At 33.3% G+C, this 13,356-nt stretch overlaps 1 protein-coding gene across 1 annotated transcript in view; it reads left to right on the forward strand.

Annotated features, from left to right (window-relative positions):
• The window catches only part of LOC144834786 (mediator of RNA polymerase II transcription subunit 13-like), a 51,828-nt gene that overhangs the window by 33,551 nt on the left and 4,921 nt on the right, over positions 1-13,356 (forward strand). Inside the window, exons 16-31 of the mRNA XM_078689727.1 lie at positions 1,981-2,198; positions 2,578-2,718; positions 3,139-3,901; positions 4,295-4,411; positions 6,409-6,579; positions 6,673-6,770; positions 7,172-7,297; positions 7,772-7,892; positions 8,000-8,059; positions 8,543-8,722; positions 9,043-9,275; positions 9,914-10,105; positions 10,533-10,905; positions 11,261-11,422; positions 12,084-12,448; positions 12,793-13,067. Coding sequence (XP_078545853.1) covers positions 1,981-2,198; positions 2,578-2,718; positions 3,139-3,901; positions 4,295-4,411; positions 6,409-6,579; positions 6,673-6,770; positions 7,172-7,297; positions 7,772-7,892; positions 8,000-8,059; positions 8,543-8,722; positions 9,043-9,275; positions 9,914-10,105; positions 10,533-10,905; positions 11,261-11,422; positions 12,084-12,448; positions 12,793-13,067 — 3,595 coding nt within the window. The remainder of the gene's footprint in view (positions 1-1,980; positions 2,199-2,577; positions 2,719-3,138; positions 3,902-4,294; positions 4,412-6,408; positions 6,580-6,672; positions 6,771-7,171; positions 7,298-7,771; positions 7,893-7,999; positions 8,060-8,542; positions 8,723-9,042; positions 9,276-9,913; positions 10,106-10,532; positions 10,906-11,260; positions 11,423-12,083; positions 12,449-12,792; positions 13,068-13,356) is intronic.

A 13,356-nucleotide genomic window follows, 5' to 3' on the forward strand; every position in this document is an offset into this window, starting at 1 on the left:
CTGCAAACCTCTCTTATCAGTACATCCCTTTGTTCCAGAGAGTGTGTCACTTTATATCCTGGGAATGTGTCCCCTTTTTTTTACAGAGAATATGTGCCTTTGTTTCCAGTCACCTTGAATTTTGGGAATGTGTCCCCTGGGATTATACTGTCTTAGGAAATGTTCCTTTTTTGCCTGGATTTCAACCATAGTCACTGCAAAATGATTTTTATATGATTGATTTAAATTATTGATTTAACCCTAAATTTAATTCAAATTTGTATTTTTGACAAGCTCAAAAAATAAATTATATATACAATTAATTATATATGACAAACAAAAACATAAAAGCCTAAATAGTTGTACAAAAAATATGCATTTGAAATACCAAATATTCGCAAATAAATTTGCAGAATACATTGATACATTGTAGCTGTCATATATATTTACCTAATGATAATATATTCTTCAAGAGAATTTTAATATCAAAATGATAAGTTTTTTCGAGTCCATTTTATATGACCAAGGTCAAACATTTTTGTTTTGCATTAGTGTTCTAGCCTTGATTGCTCTACTCATACTGTTGTCTACAATCGACGACGACGAGGCATTTTGACAAAGTTGACAAATTAACATAACTTCAACTGTTCGCCCGTCATTATTCTTAATCGATGATTTTTGACAACATGCCAAACCTAAAATGCATGCTTGGAATAAATTAGTAAACAAACATAAATCGTATAACTCTGCCCTGGATTTAAATCTATTTTTTAAAATGTAAATGTAGAAAATTATACATATTACTGTAGTATCCCACTTTAAATTTTATTTTATAATAAGTTCAAATATAGATTTGTATTTGCTTTATTTACACAATGCCAATACATTGTATATGTATTAATTTAAAAATAGTAACTTTACATACATTGTTTATTAAACTTCAAATATAGATTTATTATTGCTATATTTACATAATGACAATAAATTTATTTATTTATTTGATCTAATAAAGTAATTTATATAATATAAATTTATATATTTATTATGAGACATTTACATGTACAATATAAATTGATTAAAAAATAACTAGTGATGGTAAGGACTGACATGTGTATCACACCTTACAGCCCAATCCATATTGAAATGTTTCACTATTTAATTACAATGTATATTACAATGTATATATATTCTACTAGTTTATTTTTTATCAAAACTAATAATAAACCTTAAAAAATGAGAAATATTTAATTATTCAAATACATATATTTATAGATTATTATCAAATTAAACGGCACAATTTGATAACAATCAAGAAATGATAAAATCATTACCCTGATGACTGTCAGTCACATTATCAATAACATGAATGTTATTCTAGTCATGTTACTATGTTACCAGATGATTCCTGTCCAAACCTGTTCCACAAACATCTTGACAAACGTAATATATCACACAAGAATTGAGGCGTACGTACCGTCTTACAGCAAGATTTATATACAGTGATTATACAATTCCCTTGTGAGCTATCATACAACCATTTGTGATTAGTAAATACTTAGCTAAGATTTTTCTATTCTTTACCTGGTTTATATCATTCTCTGTTTTATACATATAATTTGGTTAATTTCAGGATTTTGACTTAAAAGCTGTTTAGTATTTTAAAAAAACTTCCTATTTAGCCGATTTAATTTAATATTTTCATTTATTATTTGTTGTAACCTTGAATTATTATTGCTGGTATAAAATAAAGCATCTTCAGTTCGTTTATATTTAATAATAATGAATACTTATATGGCAAAGCCTCAATGTGATTAACAATTTAAACAAGTGCCAGAAAAGCTAACTTAAAATTATAATAAAAATTAATACAATTATCAGTACATTTACAATCTCAAATGCACAGAATCAAATAAAAATTGTTATTGCTATTAAATTCTTTACTTCATTAAAAAGTATGAATTTTGGTGATTGCTAATAAACATTATTTCTGTAACTCTACAGGCACCACTGGTCCCGAATTATCACAGATGTTCCCAACACCGCCCTCATTAGAACAACAACACACCGCTTTTTCACCGGTAACGCCTGGTGCTGTGGAGTACACAAATCCAGAGTCGGCAGGCATGACCATCATTGAGCCACAAGTGATGGTCAACGGTGAACTGACGGAGGTCGAAGTTGATGAGGACATGGGAAGTCCTAGGCCTCATTCAATCGAGGTGTGTTTCACTTGATGTATTTGTGAAAAGGCTGTCTGCAATAATTGTAATATATAATTCATAAATAAACTAGAAACTGATAAAATAGCAAACATATAAAAACAGGTTTTTTGTCTACACTATCAAACTTTATGTGACAAAAAAATGTGATGTGCCTATATATGGACATTATGATGTCATATCATTACCATATTTGAGCATATCACTACCATATTTGGGCACATCACACATTTTTTTGTCAAACTAGTTTGATATTGTAGACAGAGCTTTATTGCTTGTAGTTTGTTCATATTATCTTACAAGGATGTAGTTTCAATTATTATTTCACTATTAAGAGGTATTCTGACACATAGTAATTGTATTTTTTAAATTGTTTTAGGATTGGACATATGTATTCAAGGTATCACAGGTGGAGAAGTTTGTAGGACCAAGTATGTACGCACCACTCAAAAACCTGCCTAGCTCCAGGTTGCCACCCTTCAGAGTGCCTGAAATCTGCTATTATAAAGCATCTTGGCAGGTAAGGCTCTCAGTACTAAAGTGTGGTTCCCACTAGAAGTCCTGTATTGCGTAATCACAAGTGGGCGCAACAGACTGCAAACACAGCAGGTTTGATTTCATGCAGGCTAGTATCAGTAGAACCCGAGAACACCTCCAGTACCCAATAAAGTGTACCCTGAGCACTGCCTATTAAGGGGATACCTTGTTTGGTTCCATGAGTGTCCCTTGAATAGGTGTTTCCTTCGTATATGGGTTAGCCTAAGTGGTGTTAAAATATTCTCATTTGTTTCACTGGAAAGTATCATGTTAATAGGAGTGTCCCAAAGTAGAGGATCTACTCTATTGATATGTACCAAATTCATTGAAATTGTATACTATTATATATTGTATACATTTGTTTACTTAAAGTAAAATAATTGTATGTATAATTATTTTTTAGATTCCCCCTACTAAAATGGAATACCCCATGCAAGTTAAAGATAACCAGATGGTAGGGCTAGCCCACATGGAACACGGTCCTAGAAGCATTGGACGGCCTCCGTCAGTAGCCTCTATTAGTATGCAATCGCCAGCTACCTTTCATGAACCAAGGAGTGTGCATAATATGGAATTACAAAGTCCAGCATCTGAGGCTTCATCTTATATCAAAAATCTTAATTCTATTGAGGGTCCCACGTCTACTAGCATATGTCCAGAAGTAGATAGCGTTATGGTAAATTTAATTCTGTCCGATTCGCTCATGAACATTTATAAGGATCGAAACTTTGACAGTTGCGTGATTTGCGCGTGTAATATGAACATAAAAGGAGCGGATGCAGGGATGTACATCCAGGATCATTCTGCCCAACATCAGTACAAATGTGTGTGCGGTTTCAGTGCGGTTATGAACCGCAAGTGCGCTTTTGTCAGCGGACTGTTTGCGGAGGACGAATCAGAAGTTATCGGACAGTCGAACGATCAAGCATTATGGGCATGCTCGAAAGGGATTAATAATATTGAAACTACGTCAGGGAAAGATTCCGTCGGGAAAGGTAGAGAGAATGAAACAAAACTTAGTACTACGGAGAACGTAGTGAAAATGCTACAAGAACTTTGTAATTCTCCTTATTCAACTTTGTGCAGATTAAACAGTATTAAGAAAAGGAGTAGTTGGAGCAACCAGAATCAAATGGAAAAGTTACGTTTACAATTGGAGATAGCAGGTGAGTAGTACAGTGGCATTTAAGATGTCAATATTTTTGCTTAAGTCAAGACACAGAAGTGCTTATAATGTAAAAACGCATTTTTTTTTTTTATCAAACCAGTTATTTTTATCTAATGGTCATCTCAAGCTCTGTCTACACTATCAAATTATACTATCAGAAAAATGTGATGTGCCCATATATAGACATGATGATGTCATATTACTACCATATTTGGGCATATCACACTCTTTTTTTTGCCAAACTAGTTTAAATAAACAAATATATTTTCTTAGGTTAATTTTCAAAACTAAATTCAATAATAATAGTTAAGATGATTTTTTACTGTTTGATAAACACTGTTAAATTGATTTAAATCTTAACAAGTTGCATTGATGTGTTTTTCAATAATAGATGGTTGTAATGCATGTTACGCAGCAATTGAGGAGGGTCGCCAGTTGGCTGATGGCGGCAACAGTCGTATACTGCAAGACAACAAATCTGTGCTACATAGTTGGGCATTTACTTGCCGTAAGTAACCTTCAGTTTTATCATCTAAAGAATATTTTATTTCATTTTTTATTAACTGACAATTATTTACGCAAAATCACATGCGAGTCAAATGCCAGAGTGGTTAAGGCAGGGCGTTGTTTACAATACCTAAAGAGCCAACAGTATCAGCATGTGTTCGAGGCTGACTCACACCTAGTTCTGGTTCTCGGATAATTGTGTGCACTTTAAAGAACCCAGTTCATCATTCCAGACGAGTTTTAAGTAACAACAGACCTGGTGAACTTGTTCGCAAAATTGCTCCTGTATGAGGGGGATTACTACCTATCTGATAGGACAGTCATTAATTTACTCTTGGTAATCCTTGGCTACTTTATTAAAAACGCAAAACCGCTCTGTTTTCAAATATAGGGAGCATTTTAATTTTAGATCCCTGATGTAAACCCAAATAGAATAAGAAATAAATTTGGACTTGGCAGGTGTAATTCATAATAATTACCAGCCAGTAAATCAGTTTGTTACTGGCCTAAATTCAAACTCACTCAATAGTTTATTATGTATATGAAATTTTCTGAGAAAAATTTACTTAAATGGACCAGTTGGCAGGTCTTACGGGCCTTTTTTAATGGGTTTTACTGGCCATTGGCTAGCGGACTTGTACTGGCCACTGGCCACAAGCGGACTTGTACTGGCCACTGGCCACAAGCGGACTTGTACTGGCCACTGGCCACAAGCGGACTTGTACTGGCCATTTGCTAGCGGACTTGTACTGCTTAGAACTTAGCTTTGTATCTGCAGTTGACATAACTAGGTAGAAATGTACATATTTACATGGTGTAATTTATAAGAAATCACGGGTCATGAATCATTAGTGTATAGTCAATATAGGTTGGATAACTTTGCTATACACTGTAGTAAGACAAATCTCAAAGCCTATCTTGATCAATAGTAAATGATTGTCTGTTTTTGTTCTTGTAATTAACTTAAACAGTAATATACCTATATTTTAAGAGGAAGAATACATTTAGATTTATTTCCTGCTCAGAGTCTAGATAATTTTAATAATCAACAGACACTCAAGCACTCTGATCTTTAAGAAATATCGCTATATAAATGTTGCATTATTAGCATCACAATTACATAGTGTCATTTCTGAAAAATTAAAATTAATTTATAAACGGAAACAAATCAGAATTGTTTTGGTCACAAATGAATAATGATCAGGATTAAGAATAGGTAGAAACCCAAGTTCTGCACTCCATATCAAATCATTTGAATATAATATTTACAATAATATAATATGATACAAAACTATTAAAATAGCGAAATAAAGTGTTTGATTATATTGGATTCGAGTTAGAATGTATCTATAAAAACAAATGTTTTATATTCAGCTCATGAAACAATACATGAGGTGATGTCATTTCCAACCAATTAGGATGAGTAATGACTCATTAGTATTCATAAACAAATGAATATATAGGTTGAATATCTTGTCTGCATCTAGGCCTTGAGTTGATTCCCTTGAAAGCAAGTAATAAAGTATATAGTTATCATTAATTATGTACCATCATGTACAGCATATAAGTGCATAAAATTGTCATTAACCGTTTTTTCTTTGCAAGAATTTGATTGTGCATATTCTGAACGCGTTTGTTAACTTTGTAATAAGATGTATTACTATTTCAGATATGCCTCAACTAAAAATTAATTAATTAAATGAAATTTATTTATTTTTATTTATTTATTTGTCATTTTAAAGAAGATAGCCTGTGCACTTTTCATTTAAAAATAAAGTGATAATTAATGAGTTCTAAATGTTTCTTTTGTAAAGTAATTTGTATTTTTAAATAAAATTCCTTTAGAGAAGAGAAGATAAAAATCTAGCTAAAGGGTCTTGCCCATTTCAGAACTTTACCTTTTTAAACATTATTACAATGCATTGTTTATATGTTGTAGCACATAATAAATTAATTTTTGTTGTATCTTTAAAATTTATTAAATCTTTTAATTTGCAGATCCTCAAAAGAGTTGTCTAACGACACAAGAGTTAATGAGGGCATTGTCCTCCATGCAGCCACTGTTACAAGATGCTGTATTAAAACGGGGCAATAGAAGAGCCTGGGAGAAAGTCTACACTGTCCAAGGACCTTTGACCTGGCAATTTTTCTTTAATTGTGCTACAAAAGGTATGTATAGTTTTCACATTACATTATTTTTAGTTTGCCTTGAGACAATGAATTGTTGATAAATATATTTATAATAATTTAATTATCTTTCAGGTCCTCAACAATCGTCACATCCATTACCCATTCCACCATTACTGGTTGGACATGACAAAGAATGGCTATCGTTCTCACCCTATGCACTAAGAAAATGGGTAAGATTTTACTATCCACATAGAACATGCTATCTTAGTAGAGGTTTCATCATTGGCTTGTCAAATTGAGTTGTTCTGAGGGTCCCAAATGATTTAGCTATATAGACCACCCTTACTAACTATTGTTGAACAAATAAATAAATTATGCTACATTCTGGCAGTATGGCATTAATTGTTTTTTAATTTTGTAATTTTGTTTTCTTTTTTAAAGACAAAAGTAGTATTTTTCTTTAACATTTTATAAGTTGATATTATCTGTTTTTGCTTGTTAATTTTCTTGGCAGTAAAAGTGAATGAATGAATGAATAACTTGTTCTGTCGCAAAGTCATATGAAATTCTATTTTGTTAAATGTGCAAGATTATCCAACTAAAATCTCTATTTGTGATGTTTGTTTCGCAGGAGAAATTATTACTTGAACCTTACAGTTGCCCTCGAGATGTAGCGTATTTAGTTGTAGCGCCAGACAACCATTACATTCTGAGGAAAGCCAAGGCATTCTTTAAAGAACTCAGTGCAGTGTATGAAGTGAGTACTCTATTACTAAACTATGATCAGTTTCTAGAGCTCTTGACACAGACCACTAAAATGGAGGATACAGTAAAAGCCATCTATATTCATTAAAGATGTATTGTCCCCCAAAAACATGAAAAATGAAGATTAATAAAATCAGATTTTAAATAGACCATTTTACAGTTTTAATAAAGTTATTCACTTCTGTAAAAAAAAAAGAAATATAATTATTTCACTTATTATAATAAGATAAAAGAAACTGTTAATTTTAACCAAAAAACCATTGTATGACAGACAATTTAAGTGTTTTTTGCTTGAAAGTACATTTTTTCAGGTAAATCATTTTTTTTTCGATCCAGTTTTTGTGAATTCTTATTAAGCGACATTAAAATGGCATATCCACCAACAAAAAATGTGGAAAAACATTTTTTTAGGTGGACAATATATCTTTACAATCAAACCAATTTGTTTATTTTTTTTTCTCTACAGACCTGTAGATTAGGAAGACACGTTCCAATTCCAAAACTTCGCGATGGTATTTATCGCGTCGGCAAGAAAGCCGCCTCTAAACTTCACCGAGAATCTGTAGACGGCTGGTTTACGCGAATAGGTAAGTAAGAAAATCATGAGACTAAAAAATGATGTTGGATTGAATTATTTTGCTTATAAATTTCTCATTTTGTTTTCACTCTTTTTTGATCAATTTCTTCCATATAGGGAATCACCCAGATGCTTCTAAGTTGAAGCTGTATGCTCAAGTTTGCAAACATCATGTTGGTGAGTTGAGAATGAAAATTCATAAAAGAAAATTATTTAATTTATTATTCTAATTTAATTTCTGGTTCTTTATGTTACACTTTGTGCAATACATAATACTACAGTAAACAGTAATAAAACCCCACTGCCTTGTCAGATGTATGTAATAATTATAGTAATCATTGTCAGTATGTTTCAGTATTACCAAAGATCTATGCAATATATCTCTGTTATTGTACTCTTTGTCATGTCAGATTTGTCAGAAATGAAACATGAAAAAAAAATAATGTTTTCTCATATAAAATGACAAAATAAATGGTCAAATTCAAAACAAAAACCCATTGACTGGCAGTCAATTTGACAATTTTTTTGCTTTAAATTACATTTTTTTTTGAGTAAATATATATTCAATAAAAAACATTTTTTTCAGGAGGACAATACATCTTTAACCTAGGATTTATGCAATTGCACTTCAACCTAGGTTTAAATTATTGTATTTTTCAGCCCCATTCTTATTAAGTGAACCAATTGATGAGAACATCTTTTTCCGTGGACGACCCGGTTCTGGGCCGTCGGTGGCCAGCAAACCTGTCAACCCAAGCTCAAATTCATATAATTCAACGTCAACACCTCGTGATGGAGACATGGGACCACCAGCAGCGCCATGTCAATCTGCTAACTCTGGTAAGAGTAATTTCTGGAATCGTAAATAATGATAATTTTTTAATTTGAATTAAAGTAGCCTGCAGTTTAGGCTAGTTTCACTATTCACTCAAAAGTAAATTGTTATATAATGACGCCTTCCACACACAAAACTACATTTTAATCTATATAATAAACCTTAAAATTAAATTGTTTTAATTCCTCTGGTGTGTTTTTTTAAACTCCTCTGATGAGGTTTTTTTTTTCAATTCTGGTGTGTTTTTTTTTATACTCTTTAATGGTTTTTTTTTTCGAATTGCTTTAAAATTGATAACAAACTATCTCAACTAATCTATTCACAGGTTGTCAAGACAACGCAGAAGTGGTCGAAAACAAAGAAAATCCCAGCTTGTCTGCGGACAATGACGACACAGTCCATCCACCAGCGATCGTCGTTTACATGATCGACCCGTTCTCATCCGACTATGAATCGACTGGCGATTTCAACTCCATAGCGACTGTGGGTTTGGTACGATGTTTTATGGAGATGTATCTTAACCTGGATGAGAAGTTAAAACGTTCTGTCGTTTTACAGGTTAGTTTAAACATTTATTATGGAGATTGAGCTTAAAGCTTTGTCTACACTATCAAACTAGTTTGACAAAAAAAGTGTGATGTGCCTGAATATGGTAGTGATATGCTCAAATATGGTAGTGATATGAAATCATCATGTCCATATATGGGCACATATTTTTTCAATTTCAATTTTTTTCTATCTTTTTTGTCGTATTTATATGGTGTTGGTTTTTTGTCGTAATATCACGAACTTGTGTAAAAACAATCAATGTTGATTGAACGAGTTGTACTGTACATCAGTCTCGTGAATAAATAAAGTTTATATATATATATTTTGTCACATAAAGTTTGATAGTGTAGACAAGTCTTTAGGCTAAAGATTATTATCATTGTTGTCTCTCACATTTTCTGAGTTGGTTCTCAAAATGTGTTTAAGTATCGTTTTCGTATTCGACTAGTAATACAAATACCCTGTACCTCTTCTCAAATACTTAAAAATCAAATTTAAGAGTTATAATTCTGATATGCACTTCCTTGATTCTTACCGCAATTTATCTAAACACTGTATATCACACATTTGTTTGTGTTTTGTGTATGCAATTATGTGCCTTATATATTTACATTGTGCAATACCAATTATGTTCTTATCATCAACAGATTGTTCCAGTTTCCAAGATAATTCATACAATGAATAGTGACCTCAATAGTCCATCGCTGGACGATGCCAAGTGCCTAGCGTTCTCCGTGTTTTCACAATGCCGGAAGATTGTTACGCCCACCTTGCTAAGTAAGAGTATGACCGGCTTCGGACCCACGGCTGAACTGGAAGGGATCTTAAAAACAAACCGGGTATGTGTCTCTTTATTTCATTCAATAGGAAAGTTTCAATTACAGTAAACTGTGAAACCAATGAAGCGTAACCAACATCTCTACAATTTTGGGCCATGTTAGTTGGTTTATAAGCATGCAAAGGTTTTTACACTTTAACTTCAAAGTAGTTAAAAAAGAGATATTTTACAAAAAATTTGACTCTTGGGTATGTGTACAGGTCTTCACTACCTGTTGTGGAACTAAGAAGGTGTTTTACTTTTTGAATGCCACGAACACGACCGCAAAAGGGTCATAGATAAAAAAAGAAGGGTCATAGTTCTGATGATGTTATTTCTTTCTACATCAGTCTCCAATCTCTTCAACATATATGCAAATATATATACTTGTGTATTATGGATAATTAGCTATGAAATTATTTAATTTATACAAATGTTTTTTACAACAGGATTCTGCTGCTCATTTACAAAGGCTCTACCAGCCGCCATATGTGCTCGCCCCCATCAAGGATAAACAAACTGAGCTAGGGGAAACATTCGGGGAGAGGCAACAACAGTGGGGAGAATTGTTCTGCGTTTATTGTTTATCACATGACCAAAGATGGATTCTCGCAACATGTACAGATAACAAGGGAGAAACGATGGACACTAAAATAATCAGTATTGACGTTCCCAATCATACGCGACGGAAAAAGGTTTCTGTGCGGCAAATCGCGTTGAGTAAGATCTGGGATTTTATTCTGGAGGTAATGTGTAGAGCGGCTCATCCGTGGAGATTAGTAGTTGGCAGGTTTGGACGGCTTGGGCATGGAGAGCTCAAAGGTATGTTGATAGGCATGTCAAAGTAAGTTAACATAATAGATGTATTAGCTTTTTAACTGGTTGTATTATTTTTAAAATGAAAATATATTTATCTTTTTTTATCAAACTAAAATGTATATTAATTTTATTATGCTGTCGGAAGTTCGGCAACATTATTCACGACATGACCTTAAACACTTCAGTGTCAATCAAGGGCTTACGACAGTTGAAAAAACTTTTGAAAAAATATGTAAAAGCAGCAGCTGATATAAACTAAGTTTAAAAATTGCAAAACGTTTAGCATGTTTCCAAAATGTATATTTTTCTTCAATTTTCAATCGTGCAGTCATAACCATGTCTACTTTCTGTATTACAGATTGGAACAAGTTGTTGAATCGTAAAGCGTTGGCGAAACGAACGCAGCAACTCCATGTATTGTGTAACATGTGCAATATTACAAGTAATTCAGAAATTCCTTGCATTCAGAGTGCCTGTCTTGTATCATTGGAACCAGAAGCTACCCTCAAAATTTTAGCAGGTAAAATGAAAGTGAATATAATACACATATTGACTGATTTTTAGGTCATAATGACCTTGAGACTGCGCTATATGCCACAGCTTATCGTCAACCCATACCCCTAGACGATAATATAGATGCCCATTGCTTTTTAAATAAACTCTGGTTTTGATATTTTACAAAACCTTTGACTCTTGGGTATGTGTACAGGTCTTCACTACCTGTTGTGGAACTAAGAAGGTGTTTTACTTTTTGAATGCCACGAACACGACCGCAAAAGGGTCATAGATAAAAAGGAAGGGTCATAGTTCTGATGATGATATTTCTTTCTACATCAGTCTCCAATCTCTTCAACATATATTTTAATATATGCTTGTGTATTAAGTTTGTATGCATGTTGTACTGAATACAAATGATATGGCATCCTTATTTGCTTTAAGACATTTTTTGGAATTAATTATTTTAAAGTATGCTAAGTATATTATATACTGTATGACACAAGACTACATTCCATTCTTATCAGCCTGTACCCCCAGACAGCAATGTAAACATACATTGCACTGTATTGTACTGTTAAAAGTATTTATATTTTCTCTGTATATAATTCTTTACATTACCACTAACATCTAGTCATTGCCAGATGAAGACTTGTTGAAAACAAGTATTTATATTTTGTTTTCAGATTCAGCCGCTGATAAGCTGAATAAAGTTAGCCAAGTGCAACAGTCCAACAACACCCTGAGTACTCCTAAAGATGCAACCTGCACCCATATTCTAGTCTTCCCCACTAGCGCTACTACCCAGGGGGTCACGCACAATGACCACCCGTTTGACTCCATCAGCGAAAGCATGATAGCAGGCGAAAATCTTGTCCTTGATCTTGGACAAGATGAGGGACCATTGGATTTCACTAAATTCTTTGATCTATCTACATCCCCTGGTGGTCTTGACGATGCCATTGGCATGGAAGAACCTCTTCCTCAAACTGCGTCATCCTCACCGTCTCACCGTCAAAACTCATTCCAAGGAACAGACCCAGCTGCAAAGGTATGTTTTACAAAATTCCATTTTCAATTTATCTGTCAGTTGTGTTTTTTCATACCTTTAATGTTCATATTATTGATGTTCTAAAGCTCTGTCTACACTATCAAACTTTAATGTGATGTGCCCATATATGGACACGATTATGTCATATCACTACCATATTTGGGCATGTCGTTACCAACCATATTTGGGCACATCACACTTTTTTGTCACATACACTTTGATATCTGTAGACAGAGCTTAATGTTTATATTATTGATGTTCTGATGTTCATATTATTGATGTTCTGATGTTCATATTATTGATGTTTTAATGTTCATATTATTTTAAATATTTTTACTCATCAGAATCCTAGTGGTCTTCACGTCCTCCAAGGTGAGTCAGAAGAAGCCGTGCTCCAGCAACCTCTAGCTCTAGGTTACTTTATCTCAACCGCCCAAACGGGCCCGCTTCCCAAGTGGTTCTGGACGTCTTGTCCCGAGGCCGAGAATAGTTGTCCCGTCTTCCTAAAGGCTGCATTACATGTCAACACATCAACTGAAACACAGGGCCAAGATTTATTGCAGTCAGAGAAAAAGTCTTGCCATCCTTTAGATTCGAACCTTACAACTGACGTCCTTAGGTAAGTCGCTATTTGTGTGTGTCTTTACTGCCAGTATTCTTAGCCAAAGGTCTGTTGTTACTTAAAAGTAAATTAAGATTGTCTGTTAAAATTAATCTTTTCAACAAAAACAAAATGAAATGTGTTGAGGCACACTTTAAAGCTCTGTTTACACTATCAGACTAGTTTGACCAAAAAAGTGTGATATGCCCCAATATGGTATTAATATAACATCACCAAGTCCATATATGGGCACATCACATTTTTTTATAGTACAGTAGAATGATAAAGTTTGATAGTGAAGACAGAG

This window comes from Antedon bifida, chromosome 2, assembly GCF_963402885.1.
Source record: "Antedon bifida chromosome 2, ecAntBifi1.1, whole genome shotgun sequence".
Classification (NCBI taxonomy): Eukaryota; Metazoa; Echinodermata; class Crinoidea; order Comatulida; family Antedonidae; genus Antedon; species Antedon bifida.